The sequence below is a fragment of the Scyliorhinus torazame genome, chromosome 8, assembly GCF_047496885.1.
Source record: "Scyliorhinus torazame isolate Kashiwa2021f chromosome 8, sScyTor2.1, whole genome shotgun sequence".
In the NCBI taxonomy this organism is placed as follows: Eukaryota; Metazoa; Chordata; class Chondrichthyes; order Carcharhiniformes; family Scyliorhinidae; genus Scyliorhinus; species Scyliorhinus torazame.
Window position 1 is genome coordinate 114,779,541 of NC_092714.1, and position 15,677 is coordinate 114,795,217.

The window sequence follows — 15,677 nt, forward strand, 5'->3', positions numbered from 1 at the left end:
GAGGCCACTGCGCATGCCCGTGTCGGCGCCGGTGCAACTGCGCATGTCCTCGTTGGCGCCGGCGCAAGTGTGGATCCCGCGGCACACAGTTTGTGCCAGGATTTGCAGCTGGAGTGGCGCGGACCACTCCAGCGCCATGCTGGCAACCTGGAGGGGCCAGAATTAGTCATGGGAGCGGCCCGTTCACGCCGTCGTAAAACGCAACGGCGTTTACGACGGCATTGGCACTCTGCCGGGGGATTGGAGAATCCCGCCCCAGATACCTTACTGAACAAATCGGACCTTCCTTTTGCTTTCTCAATTTAAAAAAGAAATCCATACTTTTGATGGAATACAAGTTCTAACTAAACAATGACACAAAATGAGTGACCAAAATCGCGATTCAGTAAATGTTTTTACACTTGAACCTCCCAAGTTATTGAGTCAGCTGTGGAGGTGTCTATTACATTTCATGATGGCCATTACATAGCCTTCCTTCACCACTTAAGAGATAGAGGCATGGGAATTGTGTGGCTAATGTGAGAATATGCCTTTACAGCACTGGCACATTCAAGAATTCTCCATGCTTGCTAGCTTTTTCAAGTGTTCATTTTTGATGGGTCATGTACAAGACAATGAACTCATATAACTCAATTCTCATCAAATGGATTCTGTCCATAGCAGTGATTATCTTTTGGATTACACTGGTTCATCCTCTAAATTTTGATGAAGTAATTATTTAAATGTACCTATGTTCTCTGGTTTACCCCACATGAGCCAACATCTGGAGAAGATTCCATATCACGAGGAAGGGGAAAACCAGTGTTTTATTTGCAACACGTCCATGTGTACAGGGGGAATAAGCTACTTCAGTTGATTTTACTGCTTAATTCAATGGAATTTCAATTCTGTTTCTTTACTGGCTGAGCATCTAATTTAGTCTTACTTGCCTTGATAGGTTACAATCCAGTAGAAACTTCCACCCTTCAAAATCCTGCAACTTTTTAAATGGATAACAACAATTGATATTCAAAGAATTGCATTTTTTAAAAATTTTAACTGTTCAGGATGGTATATGCTCCTTACCATTTTCCTCTTGTTTTTCTTCTTTAATGTCTTGCTTCTGAATCAGTTCGGCCTGAGCTCCAGGGACACCGATCGAGGAACTCTGACAGGAATGGCTGAATCCACCATCTCGAGGTAGTGTGAAACTGCGCGGCTTACCCCCACCACCACTTCTTCCAGGCCATCGTTCGCCCTCTGCTAATGGGAAAGGTCCATAGTGATCCTGGATCTGGCACCTTTGAGCTGGTAAAGTTGACTGTCTCCGATGTTCTGGTGTTGGTAAGCCTGCTTCACAAAACACAGAATCCTCAAGCGGGAGAGTCTGGAGATAGTGCAGCCCTGAACTGGTCAGTGGAGTTTCTATTAGATCCTGCCATGAACGTCGTTCCCAAGCCCCTGGTTTGCGAACAGGTGACTCAGTACCTCCTACTTGTTCTGGTCGGAATTCTTCATGGGACGAATGAGAATGAGAGGTTTCCGTAGAGGACAGTCTATTATGCTTAGGTTCAAGGTACGGACTAGCACAGTTCACCTTAAAGTAATAATACTATGATCAATAACAAATATAAACACTGATCAAAATACTAACAATAATGCCACATCTCTCACCTCTTAGTAACTGCTTTTAAAAATGAAGGAGAATTATCATTATAATTTAATGCAAGAAAAACAGTTTTAACGCTAATAGCTGTCAATTAATTGAACATGTTACTTTTTGATTCTTCACCATTTTATTGATTGATTGTGGAATTCCTTTTTAATTAAACAGTAAATTACACAGATGCTGCCATCTATAAAATAGACAATGTAAAACATAAATCAGAATTTGAAACATTTAAAGAAGGTAAATAAATATTAAACATGTGGAATGCAGTTTATATTCACAGGGTCCAATTTCTGGCAAAAAACAAAGATAAAGCTAAATTATGCCTAAAATTGGAAGGTAAAATGATCAGAATGAGGTCAAGTATTTACATATTTAAAAAAAACAATATTTAATGTATATTACGTTTGAAGGTTAATATTGCAGCTTTAAAGCTATTTCTTATGTTTGAGTAATGTTAACAGTTTTTTTTTTAAGTGAGAAGGTACTCAGTGTAAAACTGTACAAATTTAGTTGGTTTAAGGAGAATTTATTTTGATCTGCCATTAAGTCAATGAATGTTAATATACATTGATTCACTATCTTGATAAGTGGTCATGAAATCAGCATTTTGACCAGACTATTAGCCTGATGTCATTCCAAAATCAATCCTAAAATTTACAGCCACTTTTAACGATAATAGGTTGATCAATTTAAATCGACAATGCATAGTCCAGTTTATTCTATTTGCCAACTGTTAATTAAAACCAACATTATTCATTGGGTTCTGCAGACAGTGAATATGTAAATAAATTGAAAATGAACACATTTTCCAAACTCATATTGTTTGTACTTTCTAATCTTATCTCTGGTGTGAGTTTGAAGGTTTCTAACCAACTGATACTATCGTAGGAAGTTTGCTGAAGCAACAGATGTTCCTTTCCCAACACAAACCAAAGATGCAAAACAAAACTCACTGAAGGCGCTCGAGGGTAGGTGTCATAAGGAGGTGGCGGACTTTCTTGCTTGGGGGTTGATGGGGTGTCTGCATCCTCTTGTTCACTTTCACTCCAATAATCTACCAAGGTAAAATAATTGCCAAGTAAAACACAGAATGACATTTAGAATTGATTATACACCTTATATGTTTTCTGGTATAGTTTATGACAGTATTATAACCCGCACAAAACCACGGAGTGGAGCAATCAGTCTCCCCATAAGTCTCGCCGAATATGTGCTCCACTGCTAAGGGGGCGGGGAACCCTAGACCATTCATAGTTAAGATCTGTATGAAGGTGGCGAAGTATGGTACCGACAGAGCAGACCTGGCTGGGATCTCATGTATAGTGAAAGTATAATTGCTTTACAATAAACCAAGTTTTCTTTTTAATAACTCATTTCAGGCTCATTTGTCGTCTATAAGAGACAGCAAAGATCAAATGTTTCACATGTACACTTCCAAGGAAATTTGTTCAACAGTTTTAGTAGTAGCAGGAGTTTTATTGAATATAAACATAATGCATCATTAACCCTACAGTTGTTTTATATGGTCATAGATCAGACCTTCACACCTGTGGCAAACATGATGTTAAGACCTGCACCATATAGTTTCCTACATGTGTTGAGAGTTCATTATTCTTAATCTGTGCACTGTACGCAAAAGAAGAAAATATAAGCACTAAGCAGTTATATCGCCCTGAGAAGATGTTTTCAATGGCAACTGACTGGTTTCATTTCCTGTAGTCCACTGCTGGTGGACACAGGCCAGATACGTGATTTCTTTATTTGTTGATTTTGGTTTTACTCTGGTTTTCCATTTTTTTGCTTTGGGTGGCAGCTGATCACGTGTCTGCTATCACACCCGCTCCAGGCACATCTTTTGTTCCTTTACTTGGCTCATTGACGCTCCCTTTGGCCTTGCTTCATCAACTCTTTCGTCTTTTAATCTCTCCTATTTTGCAGCCTATCACAAACCCTCCCTTTTGACTTTCGTCCCACACTCCCTCTCCTCGCACTTTCTTAACACCTATGACACCTCTTACCTTTCCCATTTCCGATTAAAGGTCACAAGCTGAAACATTCGGCTGGATTTTCACCATGTCAGGGAGACGCTGGGAACCTTTAAAATGGTAGGTGGAACCCTACAGAGATGTCACATGTCCATTTCCAGCAGGCACAATGAATTATGAATAAGCTTGGCCATTTAAAATCAGTGTACAGGACCAGAACATCTGATTTTCACTCCAGGAATGGCCTCAACACAGTCTGTGTTCCATGACATCATAGTGGAGACGTAAATGTTCATAAGAGGCGATGAGCTATGTAGAACTGTCGAGCTGTCAAATCCCAAGTCAATTAACTTTTGAAAAAACAACTTGGTTGGGATTCTCCGTCCAACGCCGTCGGAATCGTGAAACACTATTGGGCGGGGAATCGAGTGTGAGCAGGAAATGGTGGCCGGAGCCGGGCGCCCAACAGAATGCCATGCTCTGATCCTTCAACAGCGGCATCAATGTTCTACTCCACACGTACAGTAAAAGCCGTTGGCATATCATTAATGGGCCCAACCCGTTATCCTCCGGGGCTCCGGTCGAACGGGCCCTACCTGGTATTCTCTCAGGACTCCGTGAGGCTCTGTTGCCTCAGCCAGGAGGAATTACCGACAGCGAGTTTCACTTGTGATTTTAAAAATCCGGAAACGGGAGCCGTGGCTGTTGATGGAGAGAGGATATATTCCCAGAGACGCAACCGTGGGCTGCCGCTCCAGCTGCTGGCATGGCTGGTTGGGGGTGCGGGCATCTGTTAGGGTCCGGGGAGGGGTGTGGGGGGGGGGAAAGAAAGAGTAGTGGGATCCGACCAGGGGATGGGCCGTGGGATCGGGGTGACCTCTGCCAGGATCAGGGTGTCCAGGCATAGACCACCATTACCGCGGCCTGTTAGGCAGCCATCTTGCTGCGCACCCCACCGACAGAAGAACGTAGCCCACAATTGTGCAGAGTGACACCAGCCATACAGGTGCCCCCACCCCATCACATCCGTACACCACCATGCTCTCCACCCCACCAACCACCCGCACAACCAGATGCCACCCGCTACGGGACATCACGCGGCCCAGCGAAGTGGCACCCCACAATAGCCCATACAGGAGGGGGGCCGCAGAGCGTACCTCTGGCATGGGTTGTGCCAGGCAATGGTAGCCTTGCCAGCAGGGGCAGGTGACAGGGCCAGAGGCTCCCATGGTGCCAGGCACCGACAGGGCCAGGAGTGCTGTGCGAAGGGAAGAGTGACAGGGAGAACAACTAGGGGTGAGTGTGGGAAGAGGAGAGAGGAGGGGGAGGGGGACATGCGTGGGCAGGGGCTGCAGTGTGGCCAGGGGCTGCAGTGCAGGCTGGGGCCACTGTGCAGCCTGTTGGACTTGGTTGAGCACGAGCTGCGCACCATGCTAACATTTCTGCCTTTCACCCTCTGCAGACAATGGACCTCAGAATCCAACCAGGAAGGGTTGCCTTCATCTTAGCCGCCACAGCCCTGAGGGATGCACTGAGGCTGTATGAACAGCATGGGGAGGACCCTGCAGAACCGGAGCCTGCCCCAGAGGAACAGGGACCAGCCAGTGAGGATGGAGAGCCGGCCGGCCAACAGGCCGAGGAGGAGGGAAGGAGACACCATATCAGGTCTCGTGTGTACTGGCAGTGCCTGTCATTCGAAGACATGCTGGACCGGACGTGGCGTCGAAGACTCTGCCTGAGCTGGAAGACTATAAAGCATATCTGCCAGATCATCGTGTACCTGGAACCTGACTCCTGCCCATGGTAGCACTTTCCACCGTCCACCTGGATAATCCCTGCATGCGAGCTGGCCATTCCATCACACAGTCCCACCAAACCCTTGGGCTGTCTGAGGGAGGGACAGGGTCGGCGTGGGGGGGAAGGGGGGGGGGGGGAAGAAGGGGGAGGGGGGGGATGGGATGAGATACTGGGATGATGTGCGGTGTCCGACCTGGGGGCCTAGGCCTGTACCCATCTCCAACGTCCACCCATCTTCTCCCACCCTCAGCGCACCCTCTGCAGGCAGTCGCTCGGGTGTCCCAGGTTGGTATTTTGCCAAGCTGCTCTCCCACTGTCCATTGGATGCGCGAGGGACAGGAGGGGGAGGTAGGGGGGGGGAGGGAGGGGGGAAAGAGAATCCGAGGCACTGCGGTGTTCCAGCACCACCCCTGCGGGAGTCACCGGCACGGGCACCATCATCTCCTCCCTCAGGGTGCCTGTTGGTCCCTGGGCTACGTCTTGGGACGGGGTTGCGACCAGAGTGAACTCCTGGGGCTGCCAGGGACTGGGCCACTTCCTGCTGGGACTGTGCCACATCACTCTGTGACTGTGCCACCTCCCTCTGGGACTGGTTCAGGTCAGTCAGTGCCCAGGAAATGGCGTCAACGCCCTCAGCCATAACATGTTGTGACTGGGGCAAGCTCTGGAACGCCGCTGCAATATCTAGCTGGCCCTTCTACATAGCTGCCTGTGACAGGGCAGCCCTGTACTGTGCCTCATCCACTGCCTGCACACAGTGTCCCAGGGCTTGGACATATTGACCCATGGCCGATACATTCGCCTCCAAGGTCACCGCAACTCCCATGCGGTGTTGGCCTTGGTAGCACGCATGGTTGGCACCACCTTCTGCCCCACAGAAGTTTTAGCATTGGTTTAGGGGCTGGTTTAGCACACTGGGCTAAATCGCTGGCTTTTAAAGCAGACCAAGGCAGGCCAGCAACGCAGGTTCAATTCCTGTACCGGCCTCCCTGAACAGGCGCTGGAATGTGGCGACTAGGGGCTTTTCACAGTAACCTCAGTTGAAGCCTACTTGTGACAATAAGCGATTTTCATTTCATTTCATTTTTCACAGGCGGTTGGAATCTTCCAACTGCACCTGCAGGCGCTGGATGGTTGCTGATATCCCCTCATGTAGTCCCAGACTCTGTGTCTGAATTATCGATGGGACCGTCCTTTCCAGAAGCCCGAGACCCATCTGGAAAGCAGCTAGTCCCTGGGGTCGGGCCGCTCTCCGACCGTCGGGGGTTCTCACCTCCACCTGATGTACCGTTACACGTGTGGTGTGCACTAGATAGTATCTCAGGAGCCTTTTTACTAACATGCCCACCCGAAGTGAACACCTCTGGGATGGTGGAGGGTGTTTGAGACAGCTGTGATGGAAAGTCGGTGTTGTTCCTGGACTAGTGCTCCGGGGTCTCTCAGGCTGGCATTTGGGGGCTCCCTTCGCTGTCCGTTTACATCTCAGCTCTGGAATCTGCTTGGGATTGGGGGACATTAGAAGGGTCTGCCTTGTTGCCTGGTGCTCCTGCAAGACACAAGACAGTACGCATAATTAGATTGTGAGTTGGGGTGGTGTGGCAGTCTGGGGGTGGTGAGTGGGAGAGGTGATGTGGTGATGGTGAGGGGGTGCTGTCGGGATGGGGAAGTGAGGTGGTGTGGGGGTGAGGAGGAAGAAGTGGGGTGTTGGTGTGGGTTAGGTGAGGTCGTGCCACGCTTGCCATGGGGACACCACAACTCACCAGACGCTCGCTTGGTTGCCCGATGCTGAACTCCATCTCTGCGGCTGCTCTCTCTCCGACCAGTGACCAGGTCCAGTGTCCACTGCTCTGCGATGGTGAGGGGCTACAGGTCTCTCTGTCTCTCTCGCTCTTCTCCCCCCCCCCCCCCCCCCCCCCAGTTATCCGCCGTCTTCTTCTAGGTGTGGGGAGATACAGAATGCATACAGTGTCAGGCAGTCGGACACGGGCAGCACAGGGGGTGGGCAGCTGGTGGCGTTTGTCGCCAGGGCACCCAGCCATGGTGGGCAGTTTGGGTGCTGGCATGTGGTGCTGGGTGGGGTGCACGCACACTGCTGGCGGGTGGGGTTTGGCTGCCGCCCAGGTGGACGTGTTACAGGTGTGTGGGATGGGGGTTCGTGCCAGGGACATGATGCTGCCTACTCACCCTGGCCACCCTGAGGAGGTTATGCAGCTTCTTTCTGCACTGTTGTCCGGTGTTGGTGGTGGGGTCCATGGCGCTCACAGCCTCTGCCACCTGCACACAGGCCCAGTATACGGCAGCAGGTGGCAGCCTCCTTCACACATCGGGCAATAGAGTGGCCCGCAGCTCCTCCACGGCGTCCAGCAGGTTCTCGAGCTCTGCATCCGTGAACCAGGATGCCACTCTTTGTGCTGCCATCTTGTTGGCTGGGAAGAGTGTGTTGTGGAGAGCAGAGTGCTAATATGCTGCTTTACAGCCTATCGAGTGGCAATCCCGATCCCAGCGAATTGGACACCGTTTTTCATTGGATCCGCTCGAGTTCCACATGGCGCCGATGCTAGCCCATTAACGGATCTTGAATTGCTCCAGGACTGGGCCAATTTACTTGTCGTAGAAGTCCATGGATTCAGTTCTGGCATCACTTAGTCTCCGAAACAGAGGATCACGGTCCTTGTTTATGCCTCGGAGTGAAAAAATTGGTTCTCGCAGTTTCACTGGATATTTGTTGACAGAACTCGAAGGGTTATCATTATAGCATTATTAGTACTTGACTGCTTCAACAACCTGTTGTTATAAAAGTCTCAGCAAGTGGGGCTGTAATTCAGTTGTGAGATGTTAATGATGGATTATCTGTCTTTGATGTGAGGTTATAGAACATAGAACATTACAGCGCAGTACAGGCCCTTTGGCCCTCGATGTTGCGCCGACCTGTGAAACCACTCTAAAGCCCATCTACACTATTCCCTTATCATCCATATGTGTATCCAATGACCATTTGAATGCCCTTGGTGTTGGCGAGTCCACTACTGTTGCAGGCAGGGCATTCCACGCTGTTATGGAAACAAATGTTTCTTTTTATAAGGAATTAGTGACTTGAGGCAATTTAAATGTATTGAATGAACTTTCATAACTTGAAGTATTTTTATGATATCGTGAAGTCTGCAATAAACACTGGGAACCTGGCTCCTGAGTTCTTCGCATGGAGGATATTGAGTAAGTTGGCATGGAATGTGTAAGGGTCAAGAGTGAAGTGCGGAATGGCATGGGTTGGCATGAGATGGTATGAAGGGGGCATGGGATTGAAGGGATGCGATAGGTGAGAGCTAATGGGTCTAATATTGAATAAAATAGCTGGGGCAAAGTCCCAGAGATCTGAGGCAGGCCATTTTGCCAGCTGCCTTGACAGTCAGCAGCACCTGCAGCTGCCTTTCATCTGCATCTGGAGGTGGCACCTGCACCCCAGAACAACAATTGCACACCCCAAGGAATATTCCTGAGGTGGAGGCACCAAACTGGAAAATTTCCCCACTAACGCTACCCACCTTCAATCTGAAAATGTAGCCCGTAAAATCTGTTTCGCTTTCCATAGCGTGGCCTGACCTTCTGAGAATTTGCACTTTTCAACGTCAGTAGTATTTTGTTTTATTGCCACTTATATGATAGAGGGGCTTCAACAGATGTTGTCAGTATGAACTTCCAGAGGGCATTTGATAAAATTCCCAATAAGAGATTAATAATAAAAACAAAGGTGCACAGAATTGGAAATAACCTTGGAACTGGTGAGACAAGAGAAGTTGTGACTTTACTGCAGTGATATTTATATACTGAGTACAGACGAGGGTTTTGTTCCTGACCTTAACTACACAAAATGGTGGCCCTTTCATTTCTCCTCTAAATAGGTTCCTTTAACATGTCCGTTGTTCATCAATCACCATAGTTTGTATTATAGGCTCAGAATCTGTAAATGTATGTTTTCTGAATGGAGGAAGCTGGGCACTGAGGAAGAAGTGGAGAGGGAGATGATAGGAGGAGGGAAGGCAGAGTCATTGGGACCAAGTACTACAACAGAATATATTATGAGAGTATTGTATCCTGCAATTATCTCATTTTCTTACTAAATCATAAGCTCCCTTTGATATTAATGCAAATTGCTTTCTTTTATTTAAAATGTATTTTATCACAAATATGTCTAAAAACAGGTTACAGCAAATAAACACCCCGGGAAACAAGCTTCCCAACAATCAACTATACAGTCTGTACAGATTTTCCCCCTTTTTCATCACCCACCCCCTCCCCTGCGACTAACGGCCCATCAAACACGGTCACAAACATCCCCCACCTTTCCGCAAACCCCCCTGAAGAGCCCCATTACTCATACTTTATCTTCTCTAACCGCATGAAGTCGTATAGGTCACCCAACCAAGCCGCTACCCCCGGTGGCGATGCCGACCACCATTCCAGCAAAATTCGCCGCCGTGCAATCAGAGAGGCGAAGGCCACGACATCGGCCTTCCTCCTCTCCATGAGCTCCGGCTTCTCTGAAACCCCAAATATCTCCACCAAAGGTTCCACGTCCACCTTCTTCTCCACTATCCTGGCTAAGACTGCGAACACTCCCGCCCAGAACCTTCCCATTTTTTTGCAACCCCAGAACATGTGCGTGTGATTCGCTGGCCTCCGCCCTCACCTCTCGCAATCATTTGCTACCCCCTGAAAGAACCCACACATTCTCGCCCGAGTCATATGCACCCTGTGCACCACCTTAAACTGAACCAGGCTCACCCTTACACAAGAAGAGGCCCTTCCCAACTGCGCTTCCTATTTCTCCTTGATCTTCACCACCCACTCAACTCCCTGCTTCCCCAGCCACTTAAATATATCCCCAATTCTTCCCACCCCTTCCACATCCGGAAGCAGCAGTCGCTCCAGCAGGGTGTATCCCGGCAACCTAGGGAACTCCCTCCAGAGCTTTCGTGCAAAGTCCCTAACCTGCAGATACCTGAACTCACTCCCCCTCGGCAGCTCTACCCTCTCCCTTAGCTCCTCCAGACTGGCGAACCCTTCCCCCAAATACATGCAAATTGGTTTCTGATGACTAACCAAAGCTCATCAGCTTCTGGCAAAATTGAACAAATGTTTTGTACAAACAGAAGATAGCTCAGGAACCAGAGGGAGTACAGAGAATTAGAGCACTCACCTTTCAATTGGGACTTGTATTTGAAGAAGAATAATCTGATGTAGTGATACTGCTGAGTGCTCCTTATTTTCTCAATGCAAGTCCAATTATGCCATGAATTTACTTACTTTGCCATTTTGCTCATACATAATCTTCATGACATGTTCTCCTCTTCGTTATGATTTTTATGACCCTCTGAGCTCACTAACTACCATCACACCTTCACCCTGCCTTTCTGGCCCAAACCCATTGAATTGTTTTTATCTCCAACATTTAGACCCATCTCTCTCAAAGCTCCCTTTTTGAATCCATTAGGTTTCTGCCCTCACAAATTACTGAAGTGGCCCCAACTGAAGGCACAAAGTGCAAATCTGATGCCTATTTCAATACTCAGTACTTACCACAATCCATCCCCCGTTAAAGGATTCCATGAGTCTCCTGTTTGTTATCAGTGCTTGAAGGCTTAATGATGGACTTTAACCCCCCAAAAATTTAAAAATCTGAAAGTTGACCCACATCTGGGCATAAAAGAGGCAAGTAGCCAACCTTCTTCCAGCAGTTTCAATATTTTAATGAGGTGAGAGCCTTGCTTTTCAGATTTAAACCTAATCGATTCACTATCCCAGACTTCAGGAAACCTGACAGCTGAAGGATGCTTGAAGGTACCTTCAGAATAACTGATAATACACACTACTTGAGAGCAAGGAGGAGGATGAGTGTTTCCCTGGGAACCCAAATTAATTCTCTTGCCTTGGATTAGAAGTTCCCATTTATCAAATCCTGCATCATCCCCCACCCCCCCAAACAGCGCTGGAATGAGGCCTTCATGACTGGAAACCAAGCCTGCCAATTAAGCCGGCCCTTGTGTGGGGTCCTGTTAAAATAAAGTTACTTAGTTTTTAAAACGTTTTTCCAATAAGGGGCAATTTAGCGTGGCCAATCCATCTATTTACCCTGCACATCTTTGGGTTGTGGGTGTGAAACCCACATAGACATGGGTGTCCCCCCTGCAACACCCCCCCCCCCCCCCCCGCCCCCGTCCACCCCCAAAATGCTCCTCAAGTTTGGACTTGATGCTGCTGCCAATATGGTTTCAGCCTAATATTGAGTATCAATTTATTGACTCTTCAGCTCTCACTATTTTCTGGTGTTTGCCAAGATTGTTGCTACATAGAATGTCCTTGCATCATCCCAAAGAATAATACTGACATTCTCATAAAGACACCACACTATGTGGACGAAGCATCTGAAAGGCCAATACGACTCTTATCGGTCATTGCTGATTTGAGTTCTAATTACAGCACCAAATCTTGATATAATTGTAGTTTTCAACTCACATTCTATGTATTACATTTGATGTCTATACAAAGGTAGAAAATCAATTGTTCTCAAGGAGCTTTGTGGCCTGCAGAGATTTTTCATTAATTACACAGGAATAGAAAATAGCACTATCTATTGTCCCATCCAAACTGTACAACTTCTTGACAGAAATGGTTTCTCTTCTTCACAGTGCTTCGGGCTTACAGAGCAATTTTGGAAATATTGTAGGTTGAAATTATTTTCTTTTGAACAATAAACAGAGGTTAAAAACTTTTCGGAGAGCTTATCTATTTATGTCTCAAATATAAACGTTTATTTCAGAACAACATTTTGAAGCAAAGCTTTGTTTTAAGTTGCTTTAATATTTTTCTTACTCAAGTGCTGCGACATTCTTTTAGTTACCTTTATGTTGAGTCAAATTTTAAATCACTATTCACATTTTTAAATCATAAACCAAACATTCAACTAGCATTTGAGTGGAAAGCCAGAATACTCGTGTAAACATGTAAAGGATTAATTTTAACCTGAACTAACGGAAAACTAATGGAATTAGATCTGCAGCTGTTAGAAATTAAGATTCAATGTAATCCGTTTTCCTGCATTTATATAGTACCTTTACTCGCATAAAATAACCACGTTGTTTCACAGGAACATTATCAAACAAAATGTAGTATTGAGTCACATGAATTAGGACAGGTTCTAAGGTGGATCTTAAAAGTGGAAAGGCAGTGAAGTGTCTTAAAGGAGTGTATGACCTTGCTGGCTCAAGGCATGACTACCAGAGCTGGAGCAATTACAATTTGGTGTAAGTAAAATGTCGGCATTGAAGAAATGCTGAGATTTCAGAGGGAAGTAGGTCTCAAAGAGGTTACATATGCAGGGAGAGGTGAGACCATGGAGAGATTTAAAAACAAGCGGAACTTTTAAAATGGAGGTGTTGTCGGACCTGGAGCCAATTAAGGTCGGCGAGAACAGGGCTGACAGATGAACTGATAGGTTAAAATTACCACCAAATTCTCACACATAAGTTCCATGTTGTAAGGTTCACTGATATGGAGTATATTATTATCGAACATAGTCACATTCTGTTGGACATAGTTACATTACAGTACCTTGGTCGTGTCTGAGTCGCTGCTCTTTTTCTGCATATCCCACTGTAGCTAAGCCAAGCCTACTCAGCCACCTGTTAATAATTAAAAAGGCAAGTTGCATGATTAATTATCCCTTTGAATATGGCAGAACATTTATGAGGGTATTAAAAAAAAAGACAAAACAACAAATAGGCAGTTTGGCTCCTCTGCACTTTGGCTTTGAAGTTTACTTGCAGGATGATACAATGCATTGCACTACCACAAGCACTGATTCACTTTGTTGGCTGCCGAGTACAGTTTTAGATACTTTTATCAGTCAACTGCTTGGCCCAAATGCATATGGTTTACAGTATCTAGACATGTCAGATATTAGCCGTTCTACATGTACATTGATATCACTGAAATGTACCAAATGGAATAGATATCTTGTCCCAGCTGCAACCCTTCACATAACACAATTTTATGTTGCAATTATATTACAGAATTGGTCACTGTTCAACCAATTCTATGAAAGAGGTCAACACTCAAGATGCTCTGGAATCATCTTTTTTTTTTACATGGCAGAATCTACAGCCCCAAACTATCAAAACAACAAGCTTCACATTCATACTTTATTTTCTGGTTCCTGGGACTTCCTGGATAAGTCGAAGAAATATCTAACGGTTGGCTAGGAAATAATGCATCAGTGGATTGACTGTATGGTCAGGCTTAATTGTTCAGTCTCCCAATGGGCAAGAAAATATTGCTATCAGGACATTATCACAGGAGGCAATATTGCCTCAGTTTTTGTCATGAACTACTGCTAAACCCTAGGCTGTACTTGGATGAGTTTAGATGAATATTAAATGGAAAGGAGAAAAGCAATACTCATGTAGAGAATTTACCACAACTTGTATTTCATAACTCGATATGTCATTCATTACAACAGAGCTGCAGAGCCATGATAATCCAACAATTATTTTCCAAACAAATGACGGATGATGGCAATGCCAATTCTTACGAAGTCTAATGGAGCAAATTTAACTCCAAGCAGGTGGGTGGGTTCAAGTGAGATGTGAAAAATTAAAAAAAAACTCAAATCCAATGCACCGACTTCCAAGTTTAATATCGGTAGAACAGGGGGCTAGTGACCAATCATTGCCACAGGGTAAGTTGGCCTTTTGTACATTATAATGAAGCTGTATATCTCACATGGGCTATTGGGGTTTCTCAGACCAATGGGAAACCCTGTGGCTGGAGCAAGCCGAGCACAGCTTAAAGACAAGTGTCTTGACAAGGGGGTGGCACAGTGGTTAACACTGCTGTCTCATAACCAGGGTTCAATTCTGACCTCACGTGACTGTGAAGTTTGCATGTTTCCCCAGTGTCACGTGGGTTTCCTCCGGGTGCTCCGGTTTCTTCCCACAGTCCAAAGGTGTGCGGGTTAGGTGGATTGGCCATTCTAATTTGCTCTTAGTGTCTAAAGGTTAGGTGCGGAGAGGGCGGGGGTGCTCTTTCAGAGGGTCAGTGTAGACTCAATGGGCTGAAAGCCTCTTTCTGCACTATAGGGATTCTATTCTATTCTATTCTTGTGGATTAAGAGGAAGAGGAAGTCAGGCCCAGTCCCCTAAAACTTACCCTCTTCTCTGTTGCTGGACTCCCCCATCTCTGTGGTCAAATTCTGAAAGATCAACTTCACATCCTCGCACTGGATTGGAACTCTTTGGGATTGGGTATCACACCTGCCCTTCCAGGATCGAGAGATCAGGCTCTGCTTCCCTCGTACTCACAAACTCATCTGCAGACTCCCGATCTGCTTTTGTTGGCTATACCTCACACAGGATGCTCCCCATTCACAGGGAACCGAGTCTGTAAATTAGTCTGGCTCCCAGATGGGGATCGTGTTTTAAAGAAAAATGTGCACTTAGGAGGTAAAATACTATAGCACGTGGGGAAATATGGACGACTGTATCTGGATTCCTGACGAGAACTCTTCACCATCTTCACCATCTCCACCGCTCCCCAACCCCCCCCTCCCCCCGTCTCCCTCTCCCTCTCCCCCCCCTCTCCCACTCTCCCTCTCCCCCCCTCCCCACACACACACACAAAACATCCTTACTTGCGCACACTGCATAAGGCCTAATACTTTCAGTTAAAGGGTGGCCACATAAATACAGATGATTTATCTGGTGGAACTAATTTAATAATGAATTGCCTCACATAACCAAACAATGGAACTTTTCTAAGTCACTGGACTGTTTGTGGGTTAAGCAATATTTTGTTTAATTTATATAATCAACTGCAATCCCATGTCAAGTGTACATGGTTAGTCAATGGACTGTAGCACTTAGATTCATTTTTGCGGTTGCACTGACTAACAAAATAACAAAACCTCATTCAGTTTGTCTAATGACAGGGGAAAATGCATGACATGCAATAGACAAAGGAAATATAGATCATTCATCTGTAATGGAGTTATGTACACTCCATAATGCTCATGCCTTGTGTTTGGCCCTTTGTCTACAACTTTGAGAAATAACTATGTACATGCCTCCTTCAAAATTTTACTCAATCATTCTCACCTATCTCATATAATCACAATATACGATTCATATAAAACAGGGGCAGAATTTCCTCTTGGGTTTACACTGTAACTTTAACAAACACCTGGAGAAATT

At 46.0% G+C, this 15,677-nt stretch overlaps 1 protein-coding gene across 4 annotated transcripts in view; it reads right to left on the reverse strand.

Annotated features, from left to right (window-relative positions):
• cnksr2a (connector enhancer of kinase suppressor of Ras 2a) overlaps positions 1-15,677 on the reverse strand; it is an 842,905-nt gene that overhangs the window by 88,348 nt on the left and 738,880 nt on the right. For all 4 annotated transcript variants that reach the window (XM_072514072.1, XM_072514071.1, XM_072514073.1 and 1 more), the window contains 3 exons: positions 13,042-13,112; positions 2,605-2,705; positions 1,066-1,576 (listed from right to left, as the gene is read on the reverse strand). In XM_072514072.1, coding sequence (XP_072370173.1) covers positions 1,066-1,576; positions 2,605-2,705; positions 13,042-13,112 — 683 coding nt within the window. The remainder of the gene's footprint in view (positions 1-1,065; positions 1,577-2,604; positions 2,706-13,041; positions 13,113-15,677) is intronic.